Source organism: Stenella coeruleoalba (assembly GCF_951394435.1).
Source record: "Stenella coeruleoalba genome assembly, chromosome: 1".
Lineage (NCBI taxonomy): Eukaryota > Metazoa > Chordata > Mammalia > Artiodactyla > Delphinidae > Stenella > Stenella coeruleoalba.
In genome coordinates this window covers 161,262,019-161,275,362 of record NC_137169.1, presented here as the reverse complement: position 1 = coordinate 161,275,362, position 13,344 = coordinate 161,262,019, and the positions used below count along the sequence as shown (strand labels likewise).

Here is a 13,344-nt window from a genome sequence, read left to right as displayed (position 1 = left end):
AAAGGTGGCAACCCAGACCAATTCCTCTCATTCACAAAGAAATGTACCTGTATGGCTTCCCACAGGACATTCCAAATCCACACACGGTTCAGGATTACTGGTCATGATATCCTGTGCCTATAGTCTGGGGCTCAGTGGCACATGCGGGCAGCACTTGGCTCATGAGGCTTATCCCTCTGGACTGATTCTCCCTCCATCCCCTAGTCCCTTTCTCCTTCCAATTAGGTCCTTCCTCCAGATGCTCTTTTGGCCCACCAAGCATCCATTTCCAAAGACGCCTCATTGCAACACTCACTGGGAAAATCAGGGTCATACAATCAGGTTATACAATTGTAGCAGATATTGCTAATGACCTACCAATAACTATTCTCCTTTCTTTCTTACCAAATTGCATGGCCTTATTGTGCCATGCTAAAAATTCTTGCTTCATCAGACCCCCTTGCAGCTACGAGTAGACACGTGACATAGTTTGGGCCAATGAAAAGCAAGGTGAGCGTTTCTGGGGAAACTTTTGCTTACCTAATAAAGGTACTAGCCCTTTTTACTTTTCCCATCTGGAACGTGGAGGCAATGCCTGGAGATGCAGCAGCCGTCTTGCAACTGCAAGTAACTGGCACGACGATGAAGACCTACACACAGATGGTAAAGTCCCCAACAACAGGCCTGGGAACTTGAAGGTCTTATGGAATCACCAACCCAGCTGTGAATGACTACGCTGGGATTCTTGGTTCATGAAATAAACAAGTCTATCTTTATCTGTACAACTCTAGAATAATTTCCTCTTATTTATAGCCAATCTCATTCCTGACATAGCCGTAAAATAAATTTTACTGAAGCTTCTGAGTTGGTGAATACTTCCACATGCCAGGAGGGTGACACATCGCAGTCCAAGGGCCCGAGAAACTCCTGTACTCAAGACCTTCCAAACCTCACCGTATGTGCCTCTTCCTCTGGCTGTTCATCTGTATCCTGTATAATAAACTGGTAAATGTTAAAAAAGTAAATAAACTACCTCAATGGGCATACCTTGTAGTGCGGTCGGTAACGTGACCACTTCTTTAGAAGACAATCAGAATATAGTCTTAGTGTCTTTCCACTCAGACTGGAACAAACCAAAGGGGCTCTGGAGCCCAGTGCTGCACTGGCCCCAGCCTTCCCTCTTAGCTCTGCCGCTGAGATGTTCCACCTGCTCCCCAGGCAGCACTGCTCAGTGAGAGGCGGCCCAACCACCCGGCCAGGGTGAGGCAGCGTGTGGGATAACTCCAGACAGCTGCTTCTGTCAGGGGGTCGGCTCATGTGGTGGAGCCGAACCCTCGGCAGAAAGCCTCAGAGCCAACAGGAGGAGGGGTGGGACTCTGAGGACCAGGTGAGAACGCCCACTCTGTAACTCCTGAGAGGGAAGCTCAGAACCCAGCCACATGGGGTTCAATGTCTTCATCTGTAAGGAACAACTCATCACCTCAGGAGGCAGCCTCGGTCATCTACGAAACCTTGCAAAGAATTACAAGTACTGGCTTTTCTTTTTTTTCTAGAAACAAACTTACAGAGCAGAAAACTTGAACCATGCAGACGCCAAGGAGAAAACCATCCTCAGCTCTTCTGAATTAGCTGACCCCACTCTCACTGTTAACTTTACACCTCAGCGTGGTTTGTGCAGACACTACTGTTACGATGTAAGCTGCACTTACATCTGATGTCAGTAACAATGCACACTATTGCGGATTACGTCAAAGTGCAGGATTTTCCGTTTTCACCTCGTTTGAGTAGCCCCACAATCCTCAAAGTAGGTGGGGCCCTTGTACAACCCATTTTACAGGCCAGATAAGTTATATCATCACAGCTCACCGTGAACTAACGGTTTACAGTTTTCAATATGCTCTTTCTCCTGCATTCTCTCACTTGATTTTCCCAGAAACTAATAAAGGCAACAGCAGCAACATTTCCATTTTTAGGTGAGGAAATTAAGGTGACCATTACTCCTTCTCAAGAAGTTAATCCCGGGGCAGCCCCGCAGATGCTAGGTTTCACAGTGCCAGGTCTCCCGACGGGAGCTACCATCTCCTCGGGGCCAGCCTGAGGCAGAGTCTGCTCAGGGTAAAACCACCCCGTCCAAGGCAGGCCGGACTGAGCCGTGCACTCCGCCGGACTCGGAAATGGCCGGATCCTGCCGCCTCTGGACCAGGGACAGGCCAGGACACCCTCCTCCTCGTTGGGCCCAAGCTGATAGCAGACCATCCTGCAGGCACTGTAGATGGGGCCAGCTGGCTCTGGCATTTGCCCAGCAACTTCTGCTAAATGGTCACATTACATATTCCAAATTGTCTTTCTAGCATATTCTATTCCAAGCCTCTTTCTCCTCTCCCCACCACTCCTAGCCTAGCTTCTCCAACACTGAGGCCCCTCTTCCACATCCACTCAGATACAGGGTTCCCTTCAAAAGACGGCACCGGAGTCCCAAGGCATTTCCTCTCTCTGAGCCCCAGGAGAAGGGGGCAGGCGCTGGGGACAGCAGCCACCACTGTCTGCTATACTGCTTTGAATCCTAAAATCCTTGGTCAAATGACTTTTACTATCATACAACAGCATTTTTCAAAGTGCTTTCCAATGTGTGCTGTCACTCTAACCTGACGCTAGCCTAAGCCCAGGAGGCAGGATGTCACAGAGCATCAGTGTCTTCATTTTGCAGATGAAGAAACTGCAGCACAGCACAGTTAAGGGGCTCATCCCAGTCACACGGAAGAATCTCCAACTTCTAGTCTAAGCTACCTTCACTGGCTCACACACTGATTCCGAGACTAAAGCAGATACAGTATTTACATGTGTCCCAGAACAGCATCACAGGCAGGATCAAAACAAAACAAACATGCTTGGGCCATGGGGGGTTCCGCCCCCTGAACTGCAGCGGTGAATCTTCCCGTGCCACATTGTAGGACTGGGGCAAGACCTGTAACCAGTGTGGGTTTTCCTTTCCCACCTTCCCATCTGTTCTGCAGGTAAAGGAAAGCCAGGGTGACCCCAGGACCTTTGCCCCAGCAGCGCTGAGGAGTCTGCTAAAGTCTATGGTAGAGATGAGGGAAAAGAACAAAAAAGAAGACAAAGAATAATGGGGGGAGAGAGATGGCACCAAATGCAGGGGTTTTTCCTCACTTATAAGACATGGGCTGGGCTGTTTCTGCATGTGGGTGTCAGGGAGGAGAGAGTTAAGGAGTTTTGACATAACGCGGTGAGTAAGTGTTCAAAAAAAAAAAAAAGAAAGAAAGAAAGAAAAAGAAACCAGCACATACACATAACCAGCCACAAGTTTTGGAAATGAGGAAAACCATGGTGACTAGCTTGAGGGAACTCAGCCACCAACGCGGCAGAAAGCACCACCTGCTCTGACTAACAGGTTCCAGCTACTAAATGTCACTTGCTTCTCCACATTGACTATTGCTTTTCCCCAGCTGCCAGAAACCATTTTGGTGGCCAAATGAAGCCATGTATTTATTAGGAAAAGAGAACTGAGACGTTTCAGAGCTAGAGATGAGACACAAACAGCTCTCCTGATCCATGAGAACAAGCAAGGGCTGTCCCAGAACTGCCCAGAGGCCAGAAGCAAGGCAGAATGGAGAGCATCCTGAGGCCAGGTGCCTGTACCTGGGCAGGTAAATGACAGAAGCTTGCTGTCTTTCCCTGAACTATCTTAAAGGGCAGAAAGGACGCCATCTCCTTGGAGTGCTAGCATCGTCTCAGGAAGAAAGCGTAGGCTAGATGGTTTCCGAAAGATCCTTCCTGAGAAGGCTGTGGTCTCTGAACAGTTAGGCTTCATCCCCTTTCCTCCCTGGGTGTGGGTCCCCCAAAGGGGAAGTCTGCTCCAAAAGCTGCAAACACAGCTGCATGAGGTCAAAAGTAAAATGCTTCGGGGTGCAGTGACTTTGGCACCATCTGGTTTAAAATAGCCAGAAGCAGCTTCTAATTCCTCCAAGTCCCTGTATTCTTAACAACTCCCATTAGAGCTGAAAGGATCTTTAAAAGTGACACTAACCTAGAGTTAATTATCCCACCTGGCAGCTGACCGCAGCGCTGACTGCACATCCCCTCCTCCTGCCTGGGTTTGAAACTCCCTCTGCCCCACCACAGGTCCGGCTGGGAGGGTTCAGGGGGTGATTGGGTTACCGTGAGCCTTAGCAAGCCTAGGTCGCCAACGTTCCTCTATTTATAGGGTCTCTATGGAAACAGGGCCAGCATTAGAGAGCTAATCGCTGTAAAAAAAACCCACAGAGTCCTACTCTGGAGATACAAAGTGGATTGCAGAAGTCTTCAATTGCCCTTAGGAGGCCTTGGGTGGGGAGCCTGGGGTTGGAGCAGGAGAGGAACTGCCACCCCAGGTTTGGCGCTGATGGCCACAATGATGAAGAGTGAGCGGCTGCAACTGTTTCTCTTAGAAACACAGTGATGAAAGATTTTTGGAAGCATTTTTTTCTTCCCCAGCATCCCAGCTGACATGAAACAAACAGATCTCAACTCAGGGGCAAGTGATTTCCCCATTCTCAATTTTATTTTAATTCCTCATTCCTTTAGGCTCAGAGAATTCTGCCTGAGCCAGTGCAAGTCAGGCAAGGTGACCTCATGCAGCAGATCTTAAGGCAGAATCGGCTCAACTTTTATCAGCATAAAAGATTTTTTTTTGATGTGGACCATTTTTTAAATCTTTATTGAATTTGTTACAGTATTGCTTCCGTTTTTTTTTGTTTTTTTTTGCGGTACGCGGGCCTCTCACTGCTGTGGGCTCTCCCGTTGCAGAGCACAGGCTCCGGACGCGCAGGCTCAGCGGCCATGGCTCACGGGCCCAGCCGCTCCGCGGCATGTGGGATCTTCCCGGACCAGGGCACGGACCCGTGTCCCCTGCATCGGCAGGCGGACTCTCAACCACTGCACCACCAGGGAAGCCCTTGCTTCGTTTTATGTTTTGGTTTTTTGGCCGCGAGGCATGTGGGAATCTTAGCTCCCCAACCAGGAATTGAACCCACACCCACCTCACTGGAAGGTGAAGTCTTAACCACTGGACCGCCAGGGAAGTCCTAAAAGATTCTGATTAAAGGTATCTTCGCGGTGTGCCCTCTCTCTGCCTCTTATCCTACACCCCGTTCACTGCCTCCCGTCCCATACAGCCCTGTCTGACCATGCTGGTCTAAAGTGACCTCACCACCCTGCTCTGAACTCCTGCTCTGAACTCGTCATCTGCACCACACATCTCGCAATTAATCATGTTCTGCCTTGTGACACGGCTCTGTCAAACTGTTATCCAACTTTTCACCTGCTTCTGGATGGAATCCTCCATGAGCAAATGGAGGGCAGGAGCTATAACATCTATTATCTTTGTGCCCCCAATAGTAGGGGGAGAGACCTTAACACAAACATGGCCATTGCTACTTAATTATTTTCTGAGTGGAAACTGTGTGCATCTACAAGACCATCTTAAAAAGGCGATTTAATCCTTAGACAACTATCTTTTCCAAAGATTTAAAATGCTCATTCACACAGTTTTTTGTGTGTAACCCAGATCCCTCCTGCTGCAGTTAAAACCTCGTCTCAGTCTATCATCTTAGTAATTGCCTGGAAAAAGATGAACACAGGGCTTCCCTGGTGGCGCAGTGGTTGAGAGTCCGCCTGCTGATGCAGGGCACACGGGTCCGTGCCCCGGTCCGGGAAGATCCCACATGCCGCGGAGCGGCTGGGCCAGTGAGCCATGGCCGCTGAGCCTGCGCGTCCGGAGCCTGTGCTCCGCAACGGGAGAGGCCACAACAGTGAGAGGCCCGCGTACCGCAAAAAAAAAAAAAAAAAAAAAAAAGATGAACACAGACCCAGGAGCCTGAATGTGTTTACTGTCCTCACAAATGGCTTAGGTCAAGGCTTAATGTTCTCACAGCCAGCTTTGTTTTCCAGGTGGACATCATTCAGCCAGCTTGGCTGGAATAAGGAAGCTTTTAGCCATTTGGTTTGAAAAGTCAAATATTGTCTTTCTCACACAATCACAAAACATAACTGCAATCCCTCAACAGTTTTGTTTTAACTTTTCAACATGCAGAGAGGCTTAAGTGTTTGGCTGATAAAGGTGGACCCTGTCTAGTATGGCCTCATTCTAAGAATGCACCCTCCTCATCCATGAGCATTTCAAAGCGAGATGTCTTTCTTAGAGGAGAGATGAAAATAGGCATGAATTTTGAGTTGGCCTCCAAGACCACCACTGAGAAGCCACCTGAGATATTTTTCCCCCAGCTCCTGACACCCACACTTTTTTAAAACTTCAACCCCAAATTCAGGTCCTATCAAATGTTTCAATTCCTGTTGACGGAGAGATTCTTGTTAATGGGATTGGCAGTTAAGACAATTAAATACACGAAAAGCAGCACATTCTGTAAATGCCAAGGCTGCACGACAGTTCCCACTGGAACAAGGGCAGCTGGGAATTCATCTAGAACCCAACATGTGGCAGGAGAACAGACAGCTTCGTTCACCACATGCTTTCCCGTCGGCCACCAATTCCTCCTCCCAAGCCCATATCCAGCGCTGCTCTGAAAATTCCTGATGGCAGAGGGGGTAGGAGAGGGACAACCCCAGGCCTTAGGACCCTCTGCCCGCCTCACATTAGGTCCAGGTGGGACAAAAACAGGCACCCTCTGCATTCTTCACCACCCTCCACTGTCCCTGACTATTTACAGGGCTGGGGAACTGCTGTCCAGTCAAAAAAGGGCACTGACTTCACAAGGGACCTGGCACGTGCCCTTTCACTTCCCCCACTTAGAAAGTGCTCTCCTCTTCTTTGGTAATTAACGTCTCCACCCTTTACAACTTGCTCTAAGTGCACCTCTTCTGAAGAACCCCATATGTTTCTGATTCCATCAGTGATGCTCGAAGCACCCTCAAACTTACATGTGCTTCAACGGATGACTTTCTTGCAAGTGCTTTACCCTGTTTGCCTGGAGGCAGAGGCAGTGCCTGCTGCCAAAGGACTGATTTCCCATTTCCTTGTGCTTAGGTCTACCGCAATCCTACCTCCCCTGATGAAACCTCTCCCAGGGGTCCTGCTCCCACCTGAGGCTGTGGGAATCTTCACACCTGAACATATCACTTCTGAAGGAGAGCTGGGGGCCTCATGATGCAGCAAGACCACATAGAGCCCTGCCCTACCAGCAGAACCCTTCCTCAGGGTCCCAGAGCACACACAACCCTCCATCCCGCCCGCATTCCCATGAAGTCGCCTGTCTTCTCCATTGAAAAAGTGGAGAAGCTGAGGCCCATTAATTTTACTAAAACCCTGGGCCTTAAAAATAAATAAATAAAAGAAGATAAAAATAAGCAGAGGCTTCTTGGGAATGTCAATGTTCTCTCTCTTAATTTGGGTGGTAGGTAGACGGGGTGTCTGTTTTGCTGTTGTTATTTAAGGGGTACATATGTTTTCAGACACTTTTATATGGATGTCGTGTTTTACAATTTAAAACATGCCTTCCCCGCTGAAGGCATCAGTATCTGTTAACCCATGAACCCCTTGCCGGCAGGCTCTCTATTGGACCGCTGAACAAACAAGGGGCATCAGGCGCAGGTGACGCATCTGTGAGCAGCACAGGCTGCGAGCCAGCAAGGAGAATCATATAGGATTCAGTTGCGACTTTCCCTCAGCTCTTTGGTTTCTAATCGCTCTTCACTCTGAGCAGACAGGAAGACCAGTGAATGGTGTGGATGAAAGAACCCAAATGAGTCCTGAGTCAAAAGCACTTCAAGGGGCTTCCCTGGGTGGTGCAGTAGTTAAGAATCCGCCTGCCAATGCAGGTAACACAGGTTCGAGCCCTGGTCCGGGAAGATCCCACGTGCCGCGGAGCAACTAAGCCCGTGCGCCACAACTACTGAGCCTGCGCTCTAGAGCCCCAGAGCCACAACTACTGAGCCTGTGTGCCACAACTACTGAAGCCCACGTGACTAGAGCCCGTGCTCTGCAACAAGAGGAGCCACCTCAATGAGAAGCCCGCGCACCGCAACGAAGAGTAGCCCCCGCTCACCACAACTGGAGAAAGCCCGCGTGCAGCAAAAAGACCCAACACAGCCAAAAATAAATACATAAAAATTAAAAATAAAAAGCACTTCGAACCAGGATTGGAATGGTGCAACTCAGAGCACCCCCTTCTTCCAGGAAAAAATATTAGTATGGTTCAGAAATCCCTGGAGAAATTGTTTGCAGGGGCTTTTGTGAGGGGAAAGAGAACCTCAGGGGAAGTCTAGGGGAAGGCCTCCAGCCAGCAAACCCAGAGCCTTCCTTTCAGGAAAGGCTGGGGAGAGATGGAGAGGTCTGCGATTTCCTCCCCTGCCCTCGGGATTCTAAGAGGCATCAGGACAGAGCCAGCTGACTCTCGTGCTGAGCCACTCATCCCAGGCCTCAGCAACATCTACCACATGCTGTATTTTTAACAGGAACGTGTGCTTCGTGTCCCTTTCTGCAGTTTTTCCCTGAGCCCCTCCCACTCCCACTCTCACTGGTACTGCATTTACTTGCCGGAAAATCTTGGTGTACTTTTGGTCAGCCGACACTCTCTGTGACCAGCAATCTAGCATCTCCTCCCAACTAGCAAGGAACCTGGCAGCAGCAAAGGACTGGATAATGATCACAAATGAATCAAGACATGAACTCAAGTGGTTCAACAGGAATCCAAGCCACAGCGGGCAGGGGATGTGACTCCGAATTGTTGGGCTCCTGTTGCAGGAGCGTCTGCTGAGATCACCCCTGAAGGTCACATCAAATGTGTGGAGTAGCTGAGAAGGCCCCCAAAGTACCTGCATACAGTTACAGTTTTATGAGTGCTCCTTTAAGATTGCTGCTTAATTATTTTTCCTTCTTTTCACTGGTCCTCCCCACCCCATAATCACAGATCCCGGGCCACCATAGGAGAAATCTACAGTGCGGTTCTCCACAACACTGAAGGACCATGGAGGGAGACCACGGGAGTCCCTGAAAGCTCTGGCTGCCACTAGCTAGCGCACATTCAGACCAAAATTCTCTCCTCTCCCTCTGCACAACTTCCTCGGAGGTGCTTCACACAAAGCCTTTTTTTTTTTTTCCCCCTTTCTCAAGATGATTTCCTCCATTGCACCTAATCCATCACAATGCCTGGAGCTGTCACAAGAAAACAGAAGTGGGACTTAAGGGACCAAAAGTTCCTATCTCCAAAGTTTAAAATGAAAACAAAAGCAAGCCAGAACTGCTGGTTGCTCCAGGCCAAACACAGGTATGAGACAGGGGGGGTGTTAAAAATCAAACTTACCCCGTTTTGGTACCACCATCAAATCTAAAACAAGTTAGCTTCTACCCAGTGCTAGAGCCGAAGATGGAATTTTTCCATCATTGGAAAACTGTGCCAGCACTGGTAAACGAGTTTGGACACACTTCAATATTCCTGGTCCCTTTCCCCCAGAAAAAAGGCTCAGAAAAGTTGAGTGATGTGCCTGAGATCACAGAGCAAATCAAATTGCGACAGCCCCCAAGTTCATGCCTGGTTCTGAAGTCCCTACGCTGTAAACACGTGATAAAGCAGACAGAGATAAACAGGAAAAGGCCCTGATTGTCTCCCTGTGCTCCCACTGAGCAGGCAGCAGCTAGGTTTTCTCTGGGCTGCCAGCCTGGGTCCACATGGCAGTGGTCACCTCGGTGATACGCTTTCTGGTGGGGGTGGAGGATAACTTGGAAGGACAACATCTTTTCTCACACCTGATCACAATTTTGGTTCGGGGAAAGTCAGCATTTAACATCAAATGTAGAGTTGTTGCTATGTCTGCCCCAACCAGAATGAGAGTGTCACAAAAAAAAAAAAAAGAGAGAAAAAGAGAGGGAGTATAAGAGGGTGGAGATGAACGAGCTTCTTTAAGCAGCTTTATCTACAGAGACAAAGACACTGCAGCCCCATACCACAACCAGTCCACCTTCCCTCACGAAGGCAGCTGGGGGAATGAATGGAGCTGGCCGTTTCCAGTGCTGCCTGAGCTGAAGAGTCGGGGAGTTTCCAAGGCTGCTGCTCGTGGACTCAGCATGAGAATCCCACCTGGTCAAGGAATCAGGGTTTGCTGGCCAGACCCATCTGCATCGGCACAGAATGAAGATGAAGTCTGCAGCAGAAGGCTGGCCCCCTCCCCACATCAGCATTAAGAGCAGCTCTTTTCCTTCACCATCTCAGTTAAAACAGGAACCACACCTCCTGACCACACAGGGTGGGCTCAGAAGTGAGAGGTGTGCCAGGTACCAAGGACTTCCTGCGCACAGCCTACCCAGTGGAGCTCATCTTAGACATAAGGCTAGCCCCAAAACTCTGAAAAGGACAGCAGCAAAACCAGAGGTCACATTCCAATAACTACCACAAATTTTTAAAGTACATACATGGAGGTAGCAGTTACGTTCTCACCCCTCCCCAAGAAACACAGACAGGTAACACACAGGTAAGAGCACACTCACCTGCGCTCTAAACTTCCTGACTCTGTGCCGCTCAGGCCAAACGAGGAATGTCATTGGTTTATTCTGGTGAGCTCCTTAGTGGCTGCTGCCATAGGATACAGGCTTTATTTAACATAACGGACGGAGTCCTTTTGCTCCCCTAGCTAAGACCTTGCACCCTCTCTGGAGAAAATGACCCCAGGCATCAATCTCCGATGCATCTAAGTTCCTTCCTTGGGCTGACATCTCTCTCACCACTGTGGTGAGCTGGCTTGAGAAGCCTGAGCCTGCAGTCCCTGTGGCAGCTCCAGCAAAGGTGCATTATTTATCACAGCTGCTGTTTTAATTAATATAGAGACATCCAATACAGCTCAATAATTGTCTCGGCAACCTCAGGCTGGAAAATAAAGGACTCCCAGCTGCATGCAATCTCCTCTTTCGGATCCTGGTTCTAAATGCCGGCTCTGCGTGTGTGCAACTTGAACCGAGGCCCCAAGCCAGCCTAAGCACTAAGCGGCCACCTGTCAGTTCTCCACGCTGGGGTTGGTTTAGCAAGCGGGCAGGGATCTCCAAGCACTAGCTTAACCTCTGGCTCCACCTAACGGCAAGAAACCCACACTCCCCTTTCACAGATGGACAAACTGAGCTTCACTCCAGGAAGGTCCCCAAAGGAGGAAACCAATTCAGCAAAGGAAACTAACGGTCTTTTGCTTGGGCTCCCACGCTGTCATTGTCTTCCCCTGCCATTTTACAGGAGGGAAAGTGATGTCAACTTTTTAGTTAGCATCTTGGATTTCTCCAGCCCTTTGTCTGCGAATAGCACTTCACACACATTATTCAAACAATCTCGGATGCGTAAGTCACTAGAACGTCTGCTGAATAATGAGGAACAAACACAGAGGCCCGAAATAAGCTGAAAGAAAGAGGCACAAATGGTACCTGACGTCCAGCACAGGGTCTGGCCCAACATCTGCTCATTCTCTCTGACCTTTGTCTGGCTTCCCCATCACTTTTATCCTGTTAAAGCACTTCTGCGTGGGGCGGGGAAAGCTAAGTCGCCGGCTGGACTCGTAAGGGGAGGGTCTGCGCTCACCTTTAAATCGGGAGGCTTGCTTCGGGGACCCGGGTTGGGCGCCGTGGCAGCGCCCGCATCCAAAGTTGGCCCGCCAGCGGAGTTAGCACCCGTGGCCTCCCCAGGCCGGAGGTCCGCGCCCGGCAGGTGGCAAGCTGCATCTTCCAGCCCAGCTCCATCCTCCTCACCCTGTTGTTGCTGCAGCTCGTCCGATTTGCACCTCTTCATGGTGTATGTGGGTCGGCAAGGGGAATCTGTCCTTCCAGCGCGCCTTCTTGGGGGAGACCGCACCCCCTCTTACACTCAGAAACGAGGCTCGGGGTCTAAATGATTAACGAGGAGGGGAGTCGGCGGATCACAATTTCTTGAATTAAAAAAATAAACCTTTTTAAAGGAGGGTGAGAGAGGGGAGAGGAGGGGAGCCTTGGTTACAGCTTGGAATAGTTCATTACGACCTGGGGAGCGGAGACAGATCACAATCGAGGCTGGGCAGCAGGAGTCCTTGGGCAGTCATTGGAGCGGGAGGAGATAGCCCCCAGCCCCCAAACTTTCTGCTTCAGGGCAAGGGCCGGGCGGAGGGGAGCTGGGCGGCACAGCGCATCCCTCCCGGCGGGCCGGGCTGCTGGGCGCGGCAGGCATGGCGCGGCCGGCCGGGCAGGTCCTCGTCGGCAGCCCTCGGCGCCGACTGCGGCCCCCAGCCCTGCCGCGAGCCCCCGCCCCACACTGGCCGGCAGCGCAGCCCGCAGCTCGCCGCGCCCCGCCCCTCCCCCGCGCGCGCGCTCTAGACCCACTCCCCGCCCTCCGCGCCGCCTGCTGCAAAGCCTCGACCGCCGCCAGAGCCAGCGGCAAGCGCGCAACCTACCCCGCCCAGTGCCTCGGCCCGGGAGGGGGAAGGCGAGGCAAGGAGGGAGTGACAACGGCAACGGGCCAATGGGAAGCCCGGAGGGCTGAGGGGGGCGTCGCGCGGCCACGTTTTTAGGGTTGGTTGCATCGTGCAATCCCCCAGGAGAGGTCTGGAGGGCAAGGCTGCTGTGTTTTAGCATTGCAGAGAGCGGGCTGCGGAGTAGAGACTAGGGGCGGCTGGCCAATGGAACGCGGTTTTAGCAGATGCGTGAGGATCTGCTAAAACTCACTCAGATGCGTGAGTCTTCCAGGAAGGACTCTGTCGGGGTTCCCCCCACCCACTCATTTTATTTGGCGGGGAGGAGACGAATTGGGATGCTTATCATCGCTGCTTTTTTGCTCTAACTTTGCACATTATGACATCTCTTCAATGAGGAAGACGCGGATCCCCTCTGACGCTTGACCTGAAACACCTACCAATGCCTACATTCAGAGCTGCGAATGCAAGCAGAAGAAAGCGGGTGTTCTGCCCCATCGCCCCTTCCCTTCCCCCCACTTTAGGTAAACTATCTTATGAGTCTCAGCTTTATGCTCAGAAATGAGAATGTATTTCATTTTTGAACACAATAATGTATGTGAGAGTTTTTTGCAAACTGTGAAGCAGCTTTTAAATAAGAAGGGGTATTTATGGCAGGAGGTTGAGACATGGAAGAGAGGAAAGGAATGCAATCTCTTTTTCCCATAAACCTCAGCCAAACTGCGCCGACTAATCTGGAGGCACAAGAGAGCAAATACTGGGGTTACCAAAATATTCAGCCTAGTAATAGTAACAACCCCATATGAGTGCCTACCCTGTGCTAACTGTGGATACCATGGTTTTTGTCCACCCAGCAGCCTAGACGAACAGTTCTCAAAGTAAGGTCCTGGGACCAGCAGCATCAGCATCGCATCACCTGGAAACTTGATAGAAATGCAG

General features: G+C 50.5%; 1 protein-coding gene across 2 annotated transcripts in view; it reads right to left on the bottom strand.

The window, feature by feature from the left end:
• The window catches only part of TMCC2 (transmembrane and coiled-coil domain family 2), a 36,913-nt gene extending 24,676 nt beyond the window's left edge, over nt 1–12,237 (bottom strand). Inside the window, exons 1-2 of one of the 2 annotated variants that reach the window (XM_079938201.1) lie at nt 11,547–11,639; nt 520–629 (exon numbers count right to left, since the gene is read on the bottom strand). Coding sequence is in view for 1 of the 2 variants with exons in the window: in XM_079938200.1 (XP_079794326.1) it covers nt 11,547–11,753 (207 nt within the window). In the remaining variant the exon portion in view is untranslated. Of the gene's footprint in view, nt 1–519; nt 630–11,546 lie in introns of both variants that reach the window. The other variant, XM_079938200.1, reaches the window with a different exon arrangement.
• Between the last annotated feature and the right edge of the window lie 1,107 nt (nt 12,238–13,344).